This window comes from Sebastes fasciatus, chromosome 16 (assembly GCF_043250625.1).
Source record: "Sebastes fasciatus isolate fSebFas1 chromosome 16, fSebFas1.pri, whole genome shotgun sequence".
Taxonomy (NCBI): Eukaryota; Metazoa; Chordata; class Actinopteri; order Perciformes; family Sebastidae; genus Sebastes; species Sebastes fasciatus.
The window spans coordinates 3,399,862-3,424,135 of NC_133810.1; the positions used below are offsets into that span (position 1 = coordinate 3,399,862).

General features: G+C 42.4%; 3 protein-coding genes across 4 annotated transcripts in view; all 3 read right to left on the reverse strand.

Annotated features, from left to right (window-relative positions):
- sgcd (sarcoglycan, delta (dystrophin-associated glycoprotein)) overlaps positions 1–24,274 on the reverse strand; it is a 618,307-nt gene that overhangs the window by 262,681 nt on the left and 331,352 nt on the right. The window lies entirely within an intron of this gene.
- LOC141753298 (uncharacterized) lies at positions 17,891–20,508 on the reverse strand. The gene is made up of 4 exons (XM_074611815.1): positions 19,521–20,508; positions 19,167–19,375; positions 18,875–18,989; positions 17,891–18,793 (listed from the first exon to the last, which is right to left on the reverse strand). Exons 1-4 carry the CDS (start codon positions 19,980–19,982, stop codon positions 18,629–18,631), a joined length of 951 nt encoding a protein of 316 aa, XP_074467916.1. The 5' UTR covers positions 19,983–20,508; the 3' UTR covers positions 17,891–18,628.
- LOC141753297 (uncharacterized) lies at positions 21,541–23,299 on the reverse strand. 2 transcript variants are annotated; one of them, XM_074611814.1, is made up of 4 exons: positions 22,837–23,299; positions 22,356–22,564; positions 22,158–22,272; positions 21,541–22,021 (listed from the first exon to the last, which is right to left on the reverse strand). In XM_074611814.1, exons 1-4 carry the CDS (start codon positions 23,296–23,298, stop codon positions 21,857–21,859), a joined length of 951 nt encoding a protein of 316 aa, XP_074467915.1. In that variant the 5' UTR covers position 23,299; the 3' UTR covers positions 21,541–21,856. The 2 variants fall into 2 exon arrangements, with proteins under 2 accessions (XP_074467915.1, XP_074467914.1); XM_074611813.1 differs by having other exon boundaries at positions 22,140–22,272.

Consider the following 24,274-nt stretch of genomic DNA (forward strand, 5'->3'; position numbering starts at 1 on the left):
CGACTAATAAAACAGCGCTCCAGCATTGTCTGTTTTCTCCGCACCTTCACTTGCAGGTTCTTCATTAGCTCTTGGCAGTCTGAGCCTCACATGCACCGCTTCTTTTTCTATCTACATGCCAGTTTCAATGAATAGTAATGAGCATTGTTGTTGTTGCTCTGTTTGCTGATGACCTTCTCAGTCTCTCCTGGCACACATATTATTCCGTCTTGCTGAAATGAGTTGCGTTGGTACACACAGGCCATCAGCAGTTTTAATGCATGCTTAATAGGCCTTCCTGTGTTTGACATCCACTGCTGTCTTCCGTCGGCCCCATTACAACATGAATACGATGGCTGATATACATTATACATAAGGAGATAAGTGCCGTTTGCAGAGAGTAAACAGAGGGAATCTCAATGTGTACCCTGCTCATATGCTCTTCAATAACAGCATATGGCCAACATATCTCCACGCTGACAGAGAATGCATTACAACAACTGTCAAAATCCAACTGGGAGAAGGAGCTTATGGTTTATGCAGGACACTTATGGTCCCTCTCAACCAACGAGGATCAGGAACTAAACTCGGGGACTGAAAGTGGTCCTCTGTGCGTTTCCTTGAATCTCCACCAATACCTGCTCCCAAATCTTAATAGTTGAACAAAATTATTTTAATCAAACTCCTACGAGGATATGCCTTTAAATCTACATCAAAAAATGAGTTTAATGTGATTATAGCAGGAGCTGTAAATCAGTTTGTATTGATCTATAAATCAATATGAGTGATTCTCATCGTATATGTTATCCTCAGCTGTGAAATAGTGTCTCAAAAACCTTCTCCTCCGGTTCATTAAATCTCTGCAGCCATCTGAAAGCAGCGGGACAGACATCAGCTACAGTATCTACCAGATTCTGCTTCTTTATTACTGTGCATTGTTTATTTTATACTTAGTTTTAGCATCTACTCCTTTTTACAGTAAAGCACTTTGTACATATGTTTACAAAAGTGCTATATAAATACAACTATTATGCTTTTTTGTTTTACATGTAGTGTTGGCCTGCATTGCATGATGTGTGTGTGTGCAGTTGTGTAATGCTCAGTGTATATGTGCATGTTTAAGTCATTAATGACAGGGCTTGTTTTTGCGGCATATGGACGCAATCTGAGCAGAGATATTTTATGGCTGACGTGCTTTGTTTGGCATTCTCTTTGGACACCCGCAGCGCTGACGGTCGCTTGTTTGACAAACAGCGCTTGCTAATTGCAACCTGACAAATACAAAAACAACACCAGAGAACAGACATGCACGAAAAGTTCAAACAGTCGACGGAGAGCCGCATATTTCATCAGTAAGCTCTTAACAAACGGTGGGTGGTCGAGGAAGGAGCATCCTGAACAGATAGCTTGTGTTTTTTTTACAGCAGTGAAGGATGGATGGATGGAGCGCACGCATCGCCAGAGCAAAACGGAATCAGTGAACAATAACCAAAACTACACCCTGCAGTTCACTGTGTTGTGCCCCGAAGGCTGCAGTTTAAACATTAGTAGGTTGAATAAATAGCTGCTGAATTTGAACCAAAGCCTTTAGTTCAGTCACACAGAACTGCAACGCGTAAACACTGAACTGTAAACAGCCGGGGCTCATTTCCCTCCAGCAAGATCGGTGTGAAACATATGAGAGCAACAACTTCAAACCAGAACCAGACGAGCAAATTCAAAGAGTTTGACACCGCTTTCATAGAAAAGCTCAGAGAAGCAGATGTGCACTGCAGAGGTGCTTTTGTCAAACCAACCAATTTGTCCTGATTGTTGAAGCTTTCTCATGGTGTTAGAAAAACACTCCTGATAAAGCATAAAGCTCACCGTTGTGTTCGCTTGACTAAACCACTTTTTGAATGGAGTCCTCTCCGTCAAGATCCCTGCTGTGTGACCAGCGCACTAATTGGTTTCTCATTGAAATGAATGATGTCAGTCTGAACACAGATGTCTAGATGTCTTTTGATCTATAAAATCAATACTTACTGGATATTACACGACTGTGCTTTCTTCATGTTACGATGCTAAGAAGGAGTCGACACCTTCCTGCAGATATTTCACAATAACAAATGTATTTTAATGTAAAACAGACGGAGAGTGTGTCGAGTTTGAGAAGAAACAAATCACAGCAAACAGGCACTAGAATATTATATATGACCATAAAACTAAAAAGTGCGTCTTAAAAAGCCAACCCCAATCCAACCCATTCTCACTCCTGACTCGTCCGCAGCTCGGGCATTGCCCCTTGGCGTTGGATAGTGATGCACCAAGGCACACTTTAGCATCTGTATGTAACACACTGGGCTTTCAACTTACTCAACTCCAACGTAAACCCAACCGTGGCATTATTAGACGCTCAGAGCAACTCGTTAGTCCTGTGAGTACTGTGAGTCACGTGAGTCGTTAGGCATTCGGTAGTAACATGAGTCGTTAGTCACGTGACTCGTTAGTATCGTTAGTCCTGTGAGTCACGTGACTCACTAGTCAAGTTAACGTCAACCACGATCATTTCCTAACCTTAACTAAGCGGTTGTTCTGCCTAACTTCCTGTGAAAACGGAAGTTTATTTTGAAAAGACGCTATGCATGTAACGAGCATGACACTCCATCCTTGACATCGTCCAAAAGAGGAGAACCTAGAGCGTCATAGTTTGAAGCTTAGGGTCACTGACCAAACATCAGTGTTTGATGAGTTGGGAGTGAGAATATGTCGTCTCTTCCTTTGAAGTACCAACAGGGGAGAGATTACTTTTTCAGGACTTGCAAATATTTGCAAGGAGGTTTGCAAAGAAAACTACATTCTGTCCAAACCAATGATTCATTAACTCCAACAGTGATCAGCAGTGTATTCACATGTTTGGAGTGTATTCAAGTTCCTGAGTGTTCACTACTTGAGATAGTTGTGGAAAGTGGGCACCGTGTTGTTCCAGCTCAGCTGGCCAAGGATCACTGAGGCTTTCAAAGTTTGGTCCTCTTTCAAATGAAACACGGAGCTGTTTCTCAGTAAGTCAGGATACGATTCAAACTAACAACAGGAAATGAACACCAAAACACGAGGCTTTATAAAGTGGATGTTTACATTTGATCAGCAGCTCTTGGAAAGCAGAGACAAGTCCATTAAAGAGCAGTTTACTACGAACTCTAATAAACAAACTGCTGGTTAATGAGCTGGTGTTTACGTGCCCTGGTTCTCGGTGCTGTGTGAATCTAAACACTACAAATCCTGCAAAATAAACTTTTCCATTTCAGTTCTACATTAAATAAACTGTGAGCTGGCAATCATCAAAAGCATTTGTTGCATGGTGGCTCTGGAAGATCTTGCTTTTTGCTTTTTAGGGATTGAAATCGAAATCTGAAATCTATTGTTGATGATTTTAGTTCACTACAATCAATACCTGGACACAAGGTTACATCATCTAAAGATATGTGTGTAAAACCATCAACCTTTCCACTCGCAAAGTCACGACTCTTTAAGTTTTAAGCCGCTGCTTCCTCACATTTTATTTGTTCAAACTGTTTCAAACTCCGATACGGTACACTGAGAGAAAAGATCAATGCGGCTTAATAACTGATGAAAACACTGCCGCAGGAAATAGGAAATTGCTCTTCCTCTGGTGTCCTTGGCCGCCGGCCATTCCTCGCTTATTTAAGACAATGAGATTTCTCAATTAGGCCATCCAGAGCTGATTATTAATCCGGCAGCATGATGTGAGTCAGCAGCAGCTTATTAGACCACGTTTCACCTCGCCTCTCTTCACCTCCACTTTTGTTTCTTCCTCCCATCGTCCGTCTACTTTTTATCTCTGGCTTGCTTGTTAATCCTGTCCACTCCTGCTCTAATTTATCCAGGCCTTGTTAAATAAAACCAAAGCTGCCTGCATGGCTGGACATCATTAAAGATAAGTGTTTAAATGTGGGTGTGTGTGTATTTTGTATTTTTACAATCTGGCTAAACCAACTGTTCAATTTCCGGAGTAAAAAGCAATCTGGAGATTAGGGTAACAATCATTAATACAAACAAAACGGCTGTACATGGTATGTTTAGGTACTGGTACAGAGCTAGCTGGTTAACTGTTACCCTAACACTATAGAATACTCGTAGTACTCTGTGAATGGGAAACAAACAAAAGAGAGGTGTACTTGTTTGAGTTCAAATATCAACATTATTTCTGCAGAATTTTAAGAAATTGAAAAGGTACTGATCGTAAGTCCTAACACGTATAAATCATTGCGGGTCGGTGTCCCGTGCGCGCTCACGTGTGTCTACGCTGTTCAGACTCAGACTGCAACACAAACTACACGGAAGCACCAAAACCACAAAGTTCTATCTAGTGAAGCCCGTGTGGTCAGAAGACGGAGGGGAGTCCGTAGCTTTGGACTCCAGGGACGCAGTCGGAGTTGCCTTCACTCACACACCGCGCTCAGTCTCACTCGCTCCACCTCTCACGTGCATGCTGCTCACTCCACACTGCAGAAGAGTTAGTTTAGCTCTGAGAATATCTAGTGAATGTACAGTGGAAGTTTGTGCAGAAATAACTGCTGCAGCTCCTCCAGACCAACAGAGGTTTCCCGTGTCGTTTCCTGCTGCTGAGTGAAGTGACGGGGCTCCGGAGCGAGTAACGTTATCGTCTCCAAGCTGGGCTGCCGTGTCTCCCCTGTTCCTTCTGACCGCGGTCGGGAGGCTGAAGCAGGAAAACACAGCATCAGCATTGATTCATGGAGAGACCTTCGTCTGGTCAGCTAACATTACTGCCAAGCAGCTGAAATATAGAGTGATATTGTGGTTTTAGCTGACGTGTGTCGCCTCACTGTGTTGAGCGATGCTCCTTCATGTCTATGTAGAGCGAGCACAACCGGGAGCAACAGGACGCTGACTTTCGTTGACTTAACGGCCACAGGTGTCGCTGTTAACAAGCAATTGCTGAATCTTACATAGAGTCCCTTTAAGACTATATTATGCAAATATTCATGAGTGTAATGATAAAACAGAAAGTAAAGTAGTAAGACATGATAATTATTTATTCATGCATGGTTGAAAACAAACAACCCAACTAAAAACAAGATCCTTTTACGGGACTTCACAAACAAAGAACAACTAAAGAAATGAATAAAAACAGAGACATCAACAACAACAAATCAAGATGATAAAAACTCTACCGAGTTGGACAACGCAACATAAATATCGTGTGGAAAGCCATAAAGCAACACGGAGATACAGTAAAAAGTGACAGGAGAAATAAAAATGTTTTTCTCAGTGGCTGTTTGTGCTCGTTTCCCCCTCAGTGCTGAACACTCTTGTTTATTAGATTTATTGTTGTTATGTGTGGGACGGGACGAGCTGTAAAGGATTATTACGCTGTAATGAAATCACATCACAGGTTCTGGTGACTTATCCGCCCACCTCTGACTGCAGAAACACCACAGAGGTTCAACGTGGAGGATCGTTTGAAAGATGGTTCATGCTGTAAACGCAACATTCTGTTTTAACATTAGCTGATACCGTTCCTTTAAAATATGCTAAGATTAGCTCAGGATATCTGTAGGAAAAACAATCCTAAATGTTTTAAGCTTTTATTTAACAAAACACAAAATTCCTGGGGACAGAAAGACACTGCTTTTGGACCGATGTCTGCAGTGGTACTGTATTTACTGCTTCCAGGAACATAGCCACAGCATCCCACTCTAAGTACGGCACTACATTCATGTCTTATTTCTGCTGCTGTCGTGATACAACATACATAAATTGCACGTCAATTCAAAAACCCTAAACCATCCGCAGCTGTTTCGATTTCTAGAATAAAGAGACAACCACTAAAAAAATTACTTTTGCTCACGTGCTCGAGATTTTCTCGGACGTCAGTGTCATAATTACGTTCATACTGTCACGCAACAATATGGATATTAGGGCTGAAATGATCACTCGAGAACTAACTCGATAAATTCAATTACTAACTTTTTAATTGATGTGTTTGCATTTCAGAATTTTCTTTTTTGTTAAAACCTAGAGGGTATTAGATTATTATTATAGATTTTTCTAGAAAGAAAACTAATTACTAGTTAATTTTAAGAGACCCGTCTGATTTTCTCTTTTGTGTATTTACTATTGCTAAAGTATTTTTTATCTGATTAATCGATGGAATAATCGGTAGAATACTTGATTACTAAAATAATTGATAGTTGCAGCCGTAATGGATATTGATGGAAGACAACATCTGGGGAGGTGCAGCTGTTGAATTAGCTTTGATGGTGAGCAGCCTACGAAAGAGGGGTAAACATATTTCATTGTCAAGATAACGTATAGAGAACCACTCATTTCCAGGTGCATTAACTGACATTATAAGTGTCAGAAATTACATGTAATCTGATATATTTAGAGGTTTAAACCCTGATATACAGGACACATAACATACATTTATAACGCTTTAATGACCCCTCCGTGGTTAAACTCATTGTTACCCTACACTCACTAAACAAGCTGCACTCCCTCTCCTTCACACTGAGAACTGAGACAGGATATAAAATGTGTTTCAGGTCTCTGTGAGCGTCACAACCGAAGACAGGAAGTATTCTCACAGCAGAGCCGCATATAAGCTGACGTAGTCAAGTTTGTTGGTGGTGCTGCTGATTAATAATTACATGCTTGAGTAGCTTTTCCCTGGATTCTGTCATTACTGAATACATGAAAGAGCATCCTTTTCTCAGTGTGTGTGTGTGTGTGCAGAACTAATGTCTGTACATTACTTCTACTGTTCTTCACAAACCCCCGTGTGCAACGGTTCAATTTCTTCAGAGCGGCTGAGAGAGAAAGACAGAGATCCATGCTATCTGTCTTTGAGCGAGTGTTTTAATTACGGCTGCTAATTGAGCAGTTAAGCCAACCTCTGTCTTGATTACACATCTTCTAACTGCTCTCTGGGCACTGCTGCTCTGCTTTCGGCTGCAGTACATCTCACGCTGCATGTGTGTGTGTGTGTGTGTGTGTGTGTGTGTGTGTGTGTGTGTGTCAGTAGAATAAAACAAAAAAAAACAGGTGATGCTGAATGTGACTAGAAAGAATTTATATCTCGGTGTACTCGTACTCGCAAAACGGCTCCGATACAATGGCGCCGATACCACTTTACGGCAGCATGACGTTAACCTCTCGTCAGCATCTTTCGGTTCCTATCGCACGCGCTCACGCGCCACCTCCCCGACGGTGCGGGCGAGACGGGCCAGTGGTGCGTCCGACCCCGCGGGGCCGGGATCCCACCTCAGGCGGCGCGTGCTCCCTCACTTTCATTGCGCCACAGGGTTTTGCTTGCACCCACAAACTCGCGCGTGCGTTAGACTCCTTGGTCCGTGTTTCAAGACGGGTCGGGTGGATTGCGGACGTCGTCGCCCCGGTGACGCTTTGTCCACGGCTCCGGGAAGCACCTTTGCCCCGAGCCTTTCCAAGCCGACCTAGAGCCGGTCGCGGCGCACCGCCTCGTATGCGAGACTCCCCAGCCTGCCGCGTGTCGCTCACACCCTCCAGCTGGCTGTTAACGAAAGGCTTTTGGCACAGAGAACTACTCGTATCGGTACTCGGCATCGGCGAGTACCCAAATGTAAGTACTTGTACTCGGTCTGAAAAAAAGTGTTATCGGTGCATCCCTAGCCCTCGTAAAGTCGATTTATAATGCCTGGTCATGTAATGCATACAAAGTGAAACTGCCGATCCTTAACCGGCTCTGTGGCACAAATGCAAACCGGCGCCCGTCTCCCTCCACGACTCTTCCGGGTGAGAGAACGAGGAGCGCCATTCTGCATGGACGCTCGCGCTGCAGAGCCGGCCAAAAACGTCAATGTCTCACCCCTAGTGAGGGAAGAATTAACAGCAAGCTTGTGAATAGAGACGCAGTTCGTTTCATTACTTTGTATGATGCACAACAACAAAGATTTGGTCGTAATAATAATCTGCTTAGGTAGGTAGGTAGCCCGTCCAATCATTTAATTTGCGGACTGATCACGCTTCCTGTCGTGCGTAGTCAGCCCCCCCCCCAAAGGCTCATTCTTGTGCACAATAAAGCAGGTGCTCGTTATTACCTTTTCAACTAGTCCTGGATTTAAAATGCCACTTTAACAGAAAAAAAAAATACTTCAGCATACTTCATGTGGAGTTTGTCCTGAGTTCTTTTGCTACATGGTATAAAATTACACAGTAAATTGAAAGACATATTAATTTTCTGCTTTCACCAAATGCAGCTGATAAAAAGAACTGCTGCCGACCAAAAGCGAAAATATTAAATGATGAAAAAATTATACCACAAGCATACGTGTTCTGCTTTAAAATTTAATCTGCCGCTGTAATGCGCATTGCCTGCTGGGAGAAAATTATGTTATGTGTCTATTTGTAATTATTGTGAAGAGCAAGGACGGTGTGAGAGGAGAATAAATGCAGCTGGTAGAAAGTCCATAGAGGCTGGAGTAGGATCACCCAGAGAGATGGAGTAAAATGATGTTTGGTTGCGTCTGTGTGAGATGATTTTTTTTTTGTTTAAAACAAACTCAAAGACACTTCAGTCAGCGTGCAACTCACAGTGTAATTGTGAATTTCTCCCACTGCGTATCCTACTGGGACAAACAAACAATTCACCTCCCAAAGCACATCCATCCTCCTCCAACACTGCAGAGAGGGAGAGAGAGAACGCTCTCCGACTCATATCTGTGAATCTACTGTGATCCAGATGATCTGTCGTCCGCACGACGGCTCAAAGGGATCAACATTACGATTTGAAACTATATTTCTCCAGAGGAAACCAACAAGAACTTGAAGAGTGACACCTTTTTTCAGAGGTCATCAGTGTTCACAGTTGAAATACTCTCAGATTCCACATACTGTAGTTTCAATTTCACTTAATTTCTGACATGTAACAGATCACACAACGCTTACAAAGGTTATGTTCAATTAACCATTCATTCCCTCCCTCATTTACTCCCTTCTTCACTCGCTTCCTAACTCACTCCATTTCACCTCCCCCTCCCAATAACTCGCTCAAACACCCTCCCATCTTCACTCACTCACCATCCATCCCTCGCTCTCACTGACACACTCACCAACACCTTCTAGGGATGCACCGATACCACTTTTTTAGACCGAGTGCAAGTACAAGTAGTTACATTTGGGTACTCGCCGACACCGAGTACCGATACGAGTACTTCTCTGTGCCAAAAGACCCTCGTTAACAGCCAGCTGGAGGGTGTGAACGACACACGACAGGCTGGGGAGTCCCGCATACGAGGCGGTGCGCCGCTACCGGCTCTAGGTCGGCTTGGAAAGGCTCAGGGTGAAGGTGCTTCCCGTGGCCGTGGACAAAGTGTCACCGGGGCGGACTGTCCTCAGTGCGCCCCAACCGCGTCGTGTCCCCAGGGCGGGGCTCGGCCCACGTAAAAGGCGCCAGGGGTCTGCGGCGATGTCTGCAACCCACCCGACCCGTCTGGAAACACGGACCAAGGAGTCTAACTCACGCGCGAGTCAGAGGGTGCAAGCAAAACCCCGTGGTGCAATGAAAGTGAGGGCCGGCGCGCGCCAGCTGAGGTGGGATCCCGGCCCTGCGGGGTCGGACGCACCACCGGCCCGTCTCGACCGCACTGTTGGGGAGGTGGAGCGTGAGCGCGCTATAGGACCTGAAAGATGGTGACGAGAGGTTAACGTCACGCTGCCGTAAAGTTGTATCGGAGTCGTTTTGCGAGTACGACTACATGAGCACAGTATCGGACCCGATGCCCGATGCTGGTATCGGTGTCAGTGCATCCCTACCTCCTTCCGTCACTCACTCAATCCCTCATTCCTCACTCACCCACCACGCTCTTACCCCTTACCCTCATCCCCATTTGCCCCATCCCTTACTCCCTCGCTCATTCCTACACTCCCTCCCTCACTCACTCACTCATTCCCGACCTTCATATCCCCCCTACCCACTCCATCCCTCCGCTGTCCCTCCCTCCTCTCCTCTCCTCTCACCCTCCTTCACTCACCCCATACCCTCCCCTCGCTCATTCACTCTCTCATTCCCTCCCTTCCTCTTTCCCCTGTCTCACTCGCTAATTAATAATCTTGTCCCTGCTCCTCTCTGGTCCATCATCCATTCATACATCTGTCTAATTTCAGCAGCAGATTGTCCCCCCCCCCCCTCAGTCTCTGTCCACTCTGTCCCAGAAGATTCTTCCCTCCAAAACAAACGTGGCCGTCTGCATCAAGAGTCCCTCCGGAGCTCCGCGACAGCGGCTGATAAACACTCAAACAGCTCGTCCTCGTCTGTCAGTCCGAGCGCTCGACACGGGCAAAAACAACTTCTCTAAAATTCGACGTAATCTCTCGCTAATATTCTGCCTCAATCTTCGCGGTGTCAGGAGGCGACACGGGGAAACAAATTATGGCGTGAAGGGTGTTTTTTCTTTTCTCTGTTATTTTTTTTTCCCCTCCCCAGAGCGACCTAGTGTGTGCGTGAACTCAATTAAAGCTGGGTGGATAGTTCAGCTGTCAGTTTGAGGCGCCGACAACACCATCGGGCGTTCGCACACAAGCACACTGTCAGATACACATTGACGTGTATAGGAAAACTAGTCTGAGACTATGCAGCCTTTCACTTAAAGGCCCAGCACACCCTCACAAGTGTCTTCAGTTATTCTGGTTAATTAAACCTCTGTATTTAGACCGTACTATGATATGCCAGCTCACACAGCTCGTACTTACAACTCTGCCAACGCCATTTCATCAGACTTTTATGCAAGTGGTGCAACTGGCAGCAGATGCTTCACAATCTCGTAACCCATCGGCGATCGGTCTGACGACGATTTAGCCTCTGTGGGCAACGGCAAATATTCCGCGGGCTCCGATGTAGCCAGCGGATATCCGGACCAAGACTTCCTCTCTCGTGTGCCGGTCATTGCTTACAGTCCGATTAGCAGCTTGAGATACAAAAAAATGGAGTTGGAGTTGAGAGACGACGTCTACAACCGGATTGTTTCACAAGTTTACACTCAGTTATTAGTTTATTTTTTAGCTAATAAAAAGATAAATTGACAATGGGTTCCGATATTGCATTTGGGCGAATGCTTTCTCCTTCTTTTGCTCTCCACACGGACTGTTTACCTGCATGCAACCCAAGCTCCCTCAAACGTTGATTGGTCAATTCAACTGCTCAAAGACTACAAACGGAAACCAGACCGCTAGGGATACCCAAAATCGTGTCCTGTTGCCCACAGATTCTGCATTCATATCGGTGCATCCCTATTTGCAACTTTTGGAGCTAGTGCTGCCAGCTACTTTCATTGGAAAAGAGTTGGCAACAATGGGCCGGGTTTTTGTGTTGCATAATTTAGAAATCTAGTGTACTCCTACCTATATGCAAAAGGCAGCAGTAATCTCAGTCTGCACTGCTGAAGTGTCCTTGAGCATGACACTGCCTCCCTCCCAGCTCCAGATCAAACTGGTGACGCAGCCGACAGGAAACACAATCATCCCGCAAGAGTCAATGAAATATTTCATCACTTGAATTGCTGCAATGAAATGTAAAACTACACGTATCAGTCTGAAACATATTTCTCTTTGTGGAGCATGACAAGTTTTTCAGTGTGCTTTGATTTGAGTATAATAAGATGGAAGTCAATTCAATAAATACAAGTGAATCAGATGCTTTTTCTTCTACAGTGTGACAAGACGCTAAGAGCTTTAACATGATGAAGAAACATTTAGAAGATTTATCTGCATTGAATATTGAACAACTGGCACCAACAAACAGTACAAGATGGAGACATCACATTAATGGCTCAGTCAGCTCTTGTAGAAAAGAAAGAAAAGAAGTGCCATTCAGATGAGAAAAGGCTTAATTCCAGCGATGTCTAACAAAAAGAAGACAGACAAAATCGTCTCTTTTCAATGAAAATTGCTCCATTAAATGGGCTTTACGTCTCCTGTTCGCTGTTCACTGAGTTCCATTAGCAGTTTCTTTCCTGCGTTTCTATTTTTGCCTTGTTTTGTTTTGAAAGAATCAGGAGCCACAGGTACTACATGTATTCATTGTAAGTAAGAATGAATCTGTGAATAGATGTATGAAAGAAAAGAAATCCACAATGCACAATAACTGTGTGGTTTTGCTTTAAAGACGTGGTCATGGAACAACAAAACACATCCAAATATCAAGATATAATACCTATCAAACAATATCACAGGACAGGAACATCTCTTCAATCAGAGCTGACAGCGTAATGACGTCTGCAACAAGTGAATAAAAGCAAAGCGATCTATTTATATTGCTCCTGAGCTGACTGTTCACAGATAGTTTGAAAGCTTTGACCTTGTAGAAACCTGAAGGTGAATGTTTCTTTCCTGATGCTTTATTGGCTGTCAGTCAAAGAGCACAGTGAATGAGAGTTTCTAAAAGCACATTAAATGTTTTTTTTCCCCTCCCACAACTCTCTGAACTGATACAAGCTGGTGTTGGCAAAGCTTAAGTGATGGTTATGATCTACAAGCTTTACTCTGTCCTTGTCTGTCACAGGTCGTCATTGATCAGACACTTTTATACTCCTGCACCAAAATGGTCAAGACTGTTCTGTCTGGAAAGCTGTCTGGAAGTAAAGCAGAAAGTATTCTTACAGAGCTTTGAAAAGTCAGGGCAAAACGCTGACGTAGTTGTGCACTCTATTGTGTTGTGTGATGAATGAGGATCGAGGAAAATGAAACAAGTAACCTGAAGTAAACCTGCAGAAGTCTCTCTCAGAACACTTAAATTACAATATGCTGAAAGGTTATTATGGGATTTGTTTTGACATATAATTTTGTGATCAAAGTTAAAAGAAAGTTGTTGCTAAAATAGGAATATGACGTATGACTATAGTAGAAGCTGCAAGTCATACGTCATCCTCCAAGCTTGCGCAGGTGCACTCATGCTCGTTTACATCTGAGCAGCAAATAATTTATCCGTCTGTCAGTTTGTCTTTCTAGTTAGTTAACTAGTTAGGTGTAGTTACTTGTTGTTTAGTGTGTGCATTTGTGTGTGCTGACTCTTTAATTCTGATCACTATTGAACAGTGCCTCATGTATTTGGTTTATTTATCTAATTAAGACTCAAAGTCTGGATAAAATGGCTTCATACTGTATAACCACCCATAATGCTAAATTAAGTTTGGATTCAACCGGCAAGCACACACAATGAATTATGATATTTGTTCATGTCGCAAAAGTTCAATGTCTTTACTGTCAGTTTTCATGGATACATTTGTTATGATGCAAAGAGACACGCGTGTTACAAGCTGCATTTTATGAGGGAATGAGAAATCTGATTTCATTTTGTTTTCCTAGAGACATATTTTAATGTCAGTACGCAGTGTTGATATGAGCCGCATGCTAATGTCAGTTGATATTAAAAGGCTCCTTTTGTCCCTCTCTGTTTACATCCCAACAAGGCAGGAAGCCTCGGTGGATATCATCAGTCTTACGGCTCCCGGCGGTCTCACATTCTCACCCTCACACTCTCACCCACTCGTTTTTCTCTCCCTTTATATCTTTTGTTTCTCTTTACAGCCCAACAGAGCACCGAGGCTTCCTGAATATCAGCCCATAATTAAAAAGTTTACAGTCCTCACTCAGTGTGGGTTCTTCCCTCTGAAGAATTGTCATGGTTACATTTCAAAAGGTTGGTTTTACGGTGACATAAAACTATTTTAATCACTGTAATATTTTAGTCGTTAAGGGAACGAGAAAGCAGAGGTTGCTGTGTATTTCAGGGAACGCTGAGTAAATCAGATAACAATTTACAGACAACTTGTTTTGCATTCAGCTATAAGTTTGATTTGGTATAAAACAATGCAAACATAAGGATCTGAGAATACTGAACTACAACAAAATGATAGCAAGCAACTAACACACTGACGGTTACAAAAAAAACATCTCAAATCTTGGCTTCATCAAGTCTTTTGCTTCCAAAATTGTTAAATTTTGGGAAATAATCATTAAAAAGTAAGGAGTATTAAAGGATAAGGTGATGAATATTAAATGTTTTTCCTCATTGTCAACAAATCCGACATAAAAAAAAAAATAATCCTTCAAAAAACGACCAGCTGTTGTAGAAAATTACCAAGCCACTATCAAAAAATGATATATCTGTGAGGCGTTTTAAAGATTTATGTCTTCAGTTGGAACCAGAGTTGGGTCAATTTCCGGCCTGCTCCGGTGTATGAGCGTACACCGGTTTGATTTTATGCCAACCGGTTGAACCGGCATTTGTCATTATGACACGTTCTGGCAAATTAAAAAGTAGCCCACGTTGGCAACGGGTGCGGACGGTGTCACAGCAATACATCCAGCTTGTATTGCATTAGTAATAAAGCAATATGACAAGGTGAATAACATAATATTATGTTTGTTTAAGAACAATATAAAAGACCACTATCCTTTAAAGTGGCAGTAGGCAGTTTATTTTTGGCATCATTGGGCAAAAATTCCATTGTAATTCAAGTGTTTTGAGATATAACTAGAGTCCTCATGGCTCTGTTTTCAGGCTTTAGATAATCTAGCCCGTGACGGGAGACTTTGACCAATCACAGGTCATTTCATTGAGAGAGCGTTCCTATTGGCTGTGCTCCGGTCAAGTGACCGGTACTTGGCGTTCCTTCACCAGATTACACAATGGCGGCGCCGTCACAAACTTTCTCATTTTCCAGCTAAACCGTGCACTACAAGATGATTCTGAGAACATCTGAGGAGAGAAATAGGCATTAACGTAACATAATATTGATTCATATTTGATCAGCGCTGCCTAGTTTGACCGTTTGGTCGGAGTTCAGAGTGATTGACAGCCGGCTCTCATAGACGGCAGCTGGACAGCAGACCTCAGATCAGCTCTTACTGCTTGTTTTCCTCCGGTCTGTGAAATCTTGCAGATGCTGTTAGGAGCACCGGCGGACACAGAGGCACATGATTTTTTTTCAGGTTACCTGTTTCATGCACTACTGTCACGATATAGCGACCGTTTTATAAAAATAAGTTTTTTTTAAATCCTATTTGCTCCGATCTCGCCTACGTCAGCTTTAATTCATGTTTTGTCATTTTGCAATACATCAAAAATCTCCAAAGTTTGGTGAATTAATCATGTTGAGGAGACTGAGGAAGGGTTAGTTTGTTACTTAAGACTCACTACAAAACAAATCTTTGTCGTTATTTTCTTAGTCCAATGTGAACCACAGCTTTCATTACGATTACACAACCAAACACAAAACACATCGCTAATTATCCCTGCATAGTTCTGTGGCTCCTTTTCTCCAAAAATACCACAGCCCGGGTGTTTAAAGGGCATAATAGGACCATTAAAATAGTTTCACCAGCTTTGTACGGTCTAATCTACTGTTCTTGTTGCCAAACAACTGCAATGTGATTCCAAAACTGCATCTTTCTCTCTGGCGTACAGGAAGACCGGCTCCTGTACACCGGCTTTCAATCACCGAACAGCTAATTAGTTCACAGCTTGAACTGCACACCTCCTGCTGTTTAGAGCCCCTTTTGCTTAAAAGGCTCTTCATCATGTCAACAAACAAAGTTTAGAGAGTCCAGACCTGAATGTGCTCAGGCAACGCCACTGACTAAAGGTGCAACGTTAACTAGATTAACAGTTTGATACAGGTACAACCAAAACTAGGAGTAAAAAGAGGCTGAGAATTCTTAGTTATCCAACTACAACAAAAGTGAGTGTCTTTACTAAACTGCTCCAGGATCAGTTGACTTTGACCTTTCTGGAAGAATGCATGCATACAAGCACTATAATCAGAAATTCACAGAGATTCGGGACAAAGACGTCCTTCACAGTTCATAAAGTGGCTGTGAATGAAACATTAGCTGCAACAATGCCCTTTTAATAGACGTTCGCCCTCTTCACATCGCCTGCTTGTTATTTAGTCATGCATGAATGTGACTATTGTTCCCTTGTGAGAATACAACTACTGTGCAGCCATTGTTGATGATTCATGTGATTCCTTCCAGTGTATTCTGGGTGAGTAAAAAACAAAACAAAATGGAATAGGTTTTGATCAGAACCAGCGAGGACGCAGCCTGAAGCAGAAGAAAGAAAATGTTTGGCACCAGAGCGCGCAGAGGGAGGAAAATACCGACATCACACAAAGCTCCGTGTCAGCACAAACTAAAATCACTGACCACAATGGTTTTAAAGGAAAAAGACAAAAAGGGGAGAAGATTGGCTGGTTGTGGTTTCTTCTGTGACGCCTGCTGCCAGTTTCAGCATGGAAGGAGTGTGAGATGTGCAGTTTTATCATTTTTTCTGCCAATTTGGCTCACGTTTATATCCTTGTTTATGTAACTGCATGGTGTAATAACACAAGCAGCAGAGAAGGATGAATGCTGCCTGGCTGCAGTAAGAACAACAATAATACAGTTCAATGACAATACACATTTTGAAGAAAAGTGAAGTCTTGATCTGAAATCTCGCGGCGCATTCACATTGTCAAAATCAGCAAAATATTTAGCCATAAACATTTAAAATCTTTTAGATATCACGAAGATACGCTCTCTATACTCCAACACAATAAACCCTGAAACACCGGTGTCCCGAGGCACTCCTCTCTCCAACTCTGACTCACATTTCCACTGTCGTCTTCCTGCTTTACACCGAGATCTGTGTCTGTCGTCAGAAAATGTGACTCTACCTGTGTAATCAATGAGGTAAACACGTGACATAAAACACATAAAACCAAATTGTTAAAATTAACATAAATGTTTTTTAAGAAAAGCAAAAGATGGGGTCACATTTTCTGACGACAGCCAAATGGTGACGTCACGTGTTGCCGGCTCTCTCTAATCCCAGATTTCGGTGTAACACTGGCAACGAGTCACATGACACAATGACAAACAGAAAGCGAAAGGTACGATTTTTCTCTGTAGGGTTCTTTCCATAATAATGTTGTCAGACAGCGTAACAATCTGAGCCTGTCAGTGGCAAAAACAAGCACTTTTAGTGGACGTAAATTGAGGGTGAGGAATTGTCCCTGAGCGATTACATTGCAGCCCGTTTAGCGGCTGTCGTTCGTCTGCAGCGTACTCCTTCAATACTGGACCAATTTCAAACATTGTTGTCTGCATTAGTCAATTAAAGAGACACACAAATGAGAAAATATGGTCCAAGTTGAAAAAAAATACCGAAGTTGCCATTTTAACTAGACTCTAAACCTCACAGTGGGTCCACATACTGTCACACACAAACACAGACCTTTACAAACTTGACAACATAAACAGTCTAAATGGGCCCCTTTGTTAATGCAGTAGCTGACAGGAAGTAAACTTGGACCAAAGTTGTTGCCCTGGCAAAAGAATGGCAATGAAAAGACCTATAAGAAAAGTTACAGGCATGGGCCAAAGAACTTATATTGTTAAGAGGTGAAAGTCAATTATACGTTCCATTGCAACGCCAACCAGCGCCCAGCAGCAGAGCTACGCCTCCGCCGCCATTTTGGACTGTAATCCAGTTGATTACCATAATAACGCCAGTAAAACGTTCGCCTACAAAGTGATGTACAAAAGTAAAACAAAAAGTCATACGTTTAAGAGAAAAAAGTTGTATTATGAGAATAAAGTCATAATATTATAAAGTAGTAATTTTACGTGTTATTTTCTTTTTGTTCTAGTAAAGTCTTTATTTTCATAATAAAATAACTTTCTCATAACTTTTTTCTCGTAATATTATGACTTTATTCTGTAAATCTCTGATGTTTTTCCCCTCAATGTGGCCCTAATACTCCGTAGTACATTGTCTCTTTGGCCCTCACTGCATTAGACTTATATACTATTGTTACGACCCCGAAGAAAGCTCGTAGACGAGGTCGAACATAATAACAAGAATCAAGAGTTTCACAAGATATACAAGTTTTTATTTTTAGGAGCAACACAGATATAGACCAATAAATAACAAAAGAGCTAAGTTAAGTAAAAACCTCAAATTAACCCCTAAAGTTTTACCCTTAACTAATGAACTGGTGAGCCGGCAAAAAGTAACAAAAGAGGGGAAGCCACCTCAGCCCGGCTCTTACAGAGCCGGCGGAACCGGGTGCTTCCCCCTTCCCCTGAACAACATAATCCCAACTAAACCCTGAGAAACAAAACACCGAAAACTAAACCACCGGACTCACCAGAAAAGATAAAGAAAACAAAACTACAAGTGGTCAATATACCATTGCTGCTGCTGCTGCTGTGCTGTGCTGCTGCTGCTGCTGCCAGGCCACAGTGGAAGAGAGGCCGATCCAAAATCCCATCCCCCTCTTTATTGACTCCAATCAAGCAGGAGCTGCCACACCTGGAGAGAAGGACACAGACCAAGATTAGGCATGACAGGATCAGCATGATCAGAAGGAGGGGGAGCATAACAACTATATACTCAGACTATAAACTGTGTTACCTTCATCACAATGAGCAAATATTTTGAGGCTTTTTTTTTGGGCCTAAAATGTCTCTTTTGATAGTAAAGGTTGCTGACCCCTGGTTTATACTCTTTGGCCTTGCTCGGGTGCAATGCGGCTGACAGAGCTATTATCCTCATCCCTTCACAAACTCAGATTTTTCTGTTTTACGTCACACTTAATTCGTTTATCTATTCATCTTCCTCCAGTGGTGTGAGATAGTCAGGCCACAATCCGTTAACATTTTCTTCAGCTTGAGGGAAATCCTCAAATGTGACACCATGCATCAGTCCAGGCTTTTCTGCATGGCAGAACTTGAGGTTCTCTCTCAGTCGGATGGGATCAAAGTTCAGCACCTAAAACAGAAAAAAGAACAGAAGACGGTGACGGACAAAAAAGAGTCTGCAAAGAGTGAGAACAACGGGCAGTGAAGGTACCTCATCATCCACATGCAGGGCGACAGCGACATGATCCCACACATAGTACTGAGGGTTGAACCACACAGGCTCTGCTTCCATCTGCTTTATTTCAGGTATCTGGACCAACTCACAGCTGACAAAAACCAGAGACAAAGTGGTTAGTTCAAGTGTCTGTAATAACAGTAGGACAGTTGAGTGTCTGTGGTTAGTTCAAGTGTCTGTAATAACAGTAGGACAGTTGAGTGTCTGTGGTTAGTTCAAGTGTCTGTAATAACAGTAGGACAGTTGAGTGTCTGTGCTTAGTTCCTACCTGTGTGTCTCACACATGGCCTCAGCCCTCCAGATGAAGCAGCCATCCTTGTAAGTGCAGACAGCGTTTGGGTCGTCGTCAGTCAGCAAAGGACAGTCTGAGAACTCCTCCTGATTGGCTGGACTGTGGACCACCACAACGTACATCACTTCCTGTTTGTACAAGACGGTCTCTAACACCCGCATGACGGGCGGAGCGCCTTGGCAAAACTGGAGACAATAAAAGAGGTTTCCGAATCCGAATTTCACCAAGGGCACCTAAAGGGCTAGAGCTGCAGTGTGCTGTTCTGCGCTGTGTTCATTGTATGACAATAAAATTGTGTTTACATGTACAACCCTCAGTACAGTACAGTACCTGCTGGCTGTAGGCCGTCAGCAGCTCCTTCAGGGGGAATGTGAAGCGGTACGAGCCCAGCCTGGAGGTCTTCTTGAGGGCCGGAGACGTGGCAAACATCTCCAGGAAGCTCTGCTGCCTCTGGGCCTGCTCCTCCGTCCGGTCTGGGTAGTTGATCTCCAGGAGCCTCCTCTCAGCTGACCTAATCTCATCAGGTCCCACAACCAGACTCCACCACAGCAGACAGCCTCGGCCCGGGTTCTTGAAGCCGCGATCCCCCCTGATGCCCCACAATCCAGCTTTGTCTGTGTCGTGTCTCACATGACTCACATGAAACTCCGGGTGAGGGTATGGCGGGATGTCTTTTTTGACGAGGTATTGGTTTTCCAAGTGTCGAGCTTCCTCTTTCAAATCGTTCAGCTTCATGTGCTGATTATCAACTACATTCTCCTCATGTCCTCTCCTGTTGTGTCCGGACCACATGGTTGGAAGACAAAGTCTTTACTTTCACTGCTCACTCTCCTCTGACTTTTAGAGAAGTGATATATTGAGCAACAGCTGTACAGCGCACTAGTGTATGTGGAAATAAAACCTGTGGGTGTGCACATGGGGGCGGACTGGACTTTGAGATAAAGAGGCCTAACAGCTGCAAGAGTAACTGGTGATATTATCAGATGTGTCGTAGGAGAGGCCTTTCAGGACTCATTGTCGAGTATCCAGGAAATAAACATTTTGATCGCTGATTAGGGCTGTCAATCAATTAAAACATTTAATCCTGATTAATCACACATTTTTTTATCTGTTCAAAATGTACCTTAAAGGGAGATGTGTCAAGTATTTAATCCTCTTATCAACATGGGAGTGGACAATTATGCTGCTTTATGCAAATGTATGTATATATTAATTATATTGTAAATCAATCAACAACACAAAACAATGACAGATATTGTCCAGAAACCCTCACAGGTACTGCATTTAGCATAAAACAATATGCTCAATTAATAACATGGCAACCGATGATAACTCACTCCATAACCATGTGCACTCAGGAACAATGCACCTCGACACCGTTGCGAACACGTTTTTGTAAACGGACGTTGTCTAAGAACGTTTTCCTACTCCAGCAAGCCCAAATAACGGTAAACACATTGTTGCCAAAGACTGTACATGGAAGATGACGTAGTCACCGTGATGTCACCCATTGGTTTGTAGACTACGGTTTTGAAGCTGCGAGTTTGCCGTTTTGGTCGTCGCCGTTTTGGTTTTTGTCTGTTGCCAACTTGTTTTTTTTTGGCTGTCGCCATCCTCTATCTTCTTTCTTTCTGTATTATTTATTCTGTATTTTTTTAGATATTACTAACTTTTAACAATCCCAGTTTTTCGGGCAGATGAAATTTACATAATTAATTTGATTAATATCTTAGCAATATATTATGTACATAAAATGGCTTAACAGAATACCCTCCTTTTATACTTTTAAAGATACGGATATTAAAATATATTTGACCATGTTTGAAAACTTAAAACTCAAAAATTCTAAATTGGCAAAAACTATTATATAAAACCAAATTTATTTGAATTGTTTAACAGACTTCGATTTTTTTTTTTTAAATTTGTATTCATCTTTTCCTTTCCTTACATTTTATTTGTTGCATAATTTATTCATTTTATTTTTGTATTTCTGTATACTATACTATATTTGCTGAATTTTTTGTGATGAAAAACATGTTTATGTATTGGACTTTATGGTGCGTTACCGACACCAACTGGTCTGGAGTGTGGATCAGGATTCTGATTACTCACTAGTTTTACTCCTAAAGAAAATTAAAATAATAATAATTAAAAAAATAAATAATAATAATAATATATATATATATATAGAGATATATATATATAAATATATATATATATAGAGAGATATAAATATCTCTATATATACACACACACACACACACACACACACACACACACACACAAATAGAGTCATAATGTCCATCAAATTTGACCTCCTGAGATATTGGAACAAAAACATAACCAGAACTTCTTTGTAAGAGATCACGTAGATCATATCCCAACTTTATTTCATCCAGATTCAATAGACAGTAAAGCACAACGTGTTCTAATGTTTCTTCTTGATTACAAAGTTCACACCTTCCTGTATTATGATTTAATAATTTTAAATAATGTGGACTCGAGTCCACACCTCTGCAGTTCGTCAAACAAACATTATAATTAAAATAAAATATAAATAATGGCATCGTGTGCATCCACATAGAGAAGGAAAATAAATAAATAAAAAATAATTTATAATTATAATTTAAAATAAATTATTTTTAGAATTTTAAAAATGAATTCATTTATTCATCCTTCTCCAGTGGTGCGGGATCGTCAGGCCACAATCCTTTAACATTTTCTTCAGCTTGTGGGAAGTCTTCAAATCTGACACCACGTATCAATCCAGGCTTTTCTGCACGGCAGAACTTCAGGTTCTCTCTCAGTCGGATGGGATCAAAGTTCAGCACCTAAAACAGAGAAAAGAACAGAAGAAGATGAGGAGCAGAACGACTGCAGGTTTACTTACTCAGATTACTATTATTGATATAAAATACTGAATGTTCGTTAACGATAACGAGTGAGAACAACGAGCAGTGAAGGTACCTTATTCTTCACATGCAGGGCGACAGCGACATGATCCCACACATAAAACTGAGGGTTATACCCCACAGGCTGTGCTTCCATCTGCTTTTCTTCAGGTCTCCGGACCAACTTATAGCTGACAAAAACCAGAGACAAAGTGGTTAGTTCAAGTGTCTGTAATAACAGTAGGACAGTTGAGTATCTGTGGTTAGTTCCTACCTGTGTGTCTCACACATGGCCTCAGCCCTCCAGATGAAGCGGCCATCCTTGTAAGTGCAGACAGCGTTTGGGTCGTCGTCAGTCAGCAAAGGACAGTCTGAGAACTCCTCCTGATTGGCCGGACTGTTGACCACCACAACGTACATCACTTCCAGTTTGTACAGGACGGTCCTTAACACCCGCATGACGGGCGGAGCGCCTTGGCAAAACTGGAGACAATAAAAGAGGTTTTAATGGAGGTACATTGAAAATGAACTCCTCAAAGACCTCGTTACTGTGGAAGTACTGATCCGTCTCAGAGCGTCCGTAGCAACAGAGTCAATAAGGTTATCAAGATTTCAGGGCTAAGCCCCGGATCTCCACTGAGGACGGGTTAAATGAGGTCACTAAATTTCACTGTTTGCTGTTCTGTGCTGTGTACAATGTATGACAATAAAATTGTGTTTACATGTACAACCCGACCCTCAGTACAGTACAGTACCTGCTCACTGTAGGCCGTCAGCAGCTCCTCCAGGGGGAATGTGAAGCGGTACGAGCCCAGCCTGGAGGTCTTGTTGAAGGCCGGAGAGGTGGCAAACTTCTCCAGGAAGCTCTGCTGCCTCTGTGCCTGCTCCTCCGTCCGGTCTGGGTAGGTGGTCTTCAGGAGACTCCTCTCAGCTGACCTAATCTCATCAGGTCCAACAACCAGACTCCACCACAGCAGATTGCCTTCGAACGGGTTCTTGAAGCCGCGATCCCTCTTGATGCCCCGCAATCCAGCTTCGTCTGTGTCATGTCTCACATGACTCACATGAAACTCCGGGTGAGGGTATGACGGGATGTTTTCTCTGAAGAGGTATTGGTTTTCCAAGTGTCGAGCTTCCTCTTTCAAATCTTTCAGCTTGATGTGCTGATTAAAAACGACATTCTCCTCATGTCCTCTCCTGTTGTATCTGGCCCTCATGGTTGGGTGTTATCTTGAACAACAGCTGTACAGCGCACTAGTGTACGTGGAAGGGACGCAAGAGACGGATGTAGATGCTATCTATGGTTACGCCCGTTGAGCAGCTGGTACAGGTGGGGGATGAAAAATAAACCACACCCATTTCCTTTTCTATAGAGGCATGATGTCTTTCTGCAAATAAAAACAACTGAGTCATCATGACAGTAAAGCGAAGGGGAGAAACAGGCCAAAAGTTTTCAGTTATAAAGTCCTTTTGTTTCCTTTCCTTTTCCTTCCCTTTCGTTTCCTTTCCTTTCCGGGAATCCACATTACAGTTTCTTTTGATTGCCAAGACACATTTCTTGATATTATGCTAAATTTTCCAAAACTCTAAACACAAATGCATAACCGCACACTTCACAAACTTCAATGTTAAAACCATTTTTCTTGATATTTTTTCTCCTTCGTTCTTTCTCCGATGTGGGAAAACCTTTTTCCTCAAAGTTAAACATGTTTTGGTTAAATTGTTTTGCTTGTTATTCAAATTAAAAGCCTCTCAGATTGTCAGTTTGGGGAGAAACGGAGACGTAGGGAAGTAAAAACAGAAATATTTGATGTGAATAATGAGTCCTGTGTGTTTCTGCGATGTCTCCACCTGTATTAACCAATCAAATGAAAGAGCTGAAAGTAAAGGCAAAATCTGTGTTTTTTTGCCTTCAACATAGTTTAGAACTACTTATTCAACTATTTACATCTTACCTTGTCTATGCCTAACTTTTCTTACCATTTTTTTCTTAATATAAAATTAATTTACTTTCATTTTAATTGCCTGACTCCATAATTTCAATCCATCTTTATTAGGAACTAACTTGTTTTAATCCCTTAATTTTACACCTTGGCTACATGTGAATATTTGTAACTACATTTTTCTCTGGATACAGTAGATTATCAAAGTTGAAACGCAGGAAAAACTATAAAGTGCAACCACTGTATAACT

Coding starts and splice junctions, on each gene's coding strand:
- LOC141753298 (XM_074611815.1), bottom strand. CDS start 19,982: ATGTGGTCCGGACACAACAGGAGAGGACATGAGGAGAATGTAGTTGAT. Junction 19,376..19,520: donor TGACGGCCTACAGCCAGCAG/GTACTGTACTGT, acceptor TATTGTCTCCAG/TTTTGCCAAGGCGCTCCGCC. Junction 18,990..19,166: donor GCCATGTGTGAGACACACAG/GTAGGAACTAAG, acceptor GGTTTTTGTCAG/CTGTGAGTTGGTCCAGATAC.
- LOC141753297 (XM_074611813.1), bottom strand. CDS start 23,298: ATGAGGGCCAGATACAACAGGAGAGGACATGAGGAGAATGTCGTTTTT. Junction 22,273..22,355: donor GCCATGTGTGAGACACACAG/GTAGGAACTAAC, acceptor GGTTTTTGTCAG/CTATAAGTTGGTCCGGAGAC. Junction 22,022..22,139: donor AGGTACCTTCACTGCTCGTT/GTTCTCACTCGT, acceptor TCTCTGTTTTAG/GTGCTGAACTTTGATCCCAT.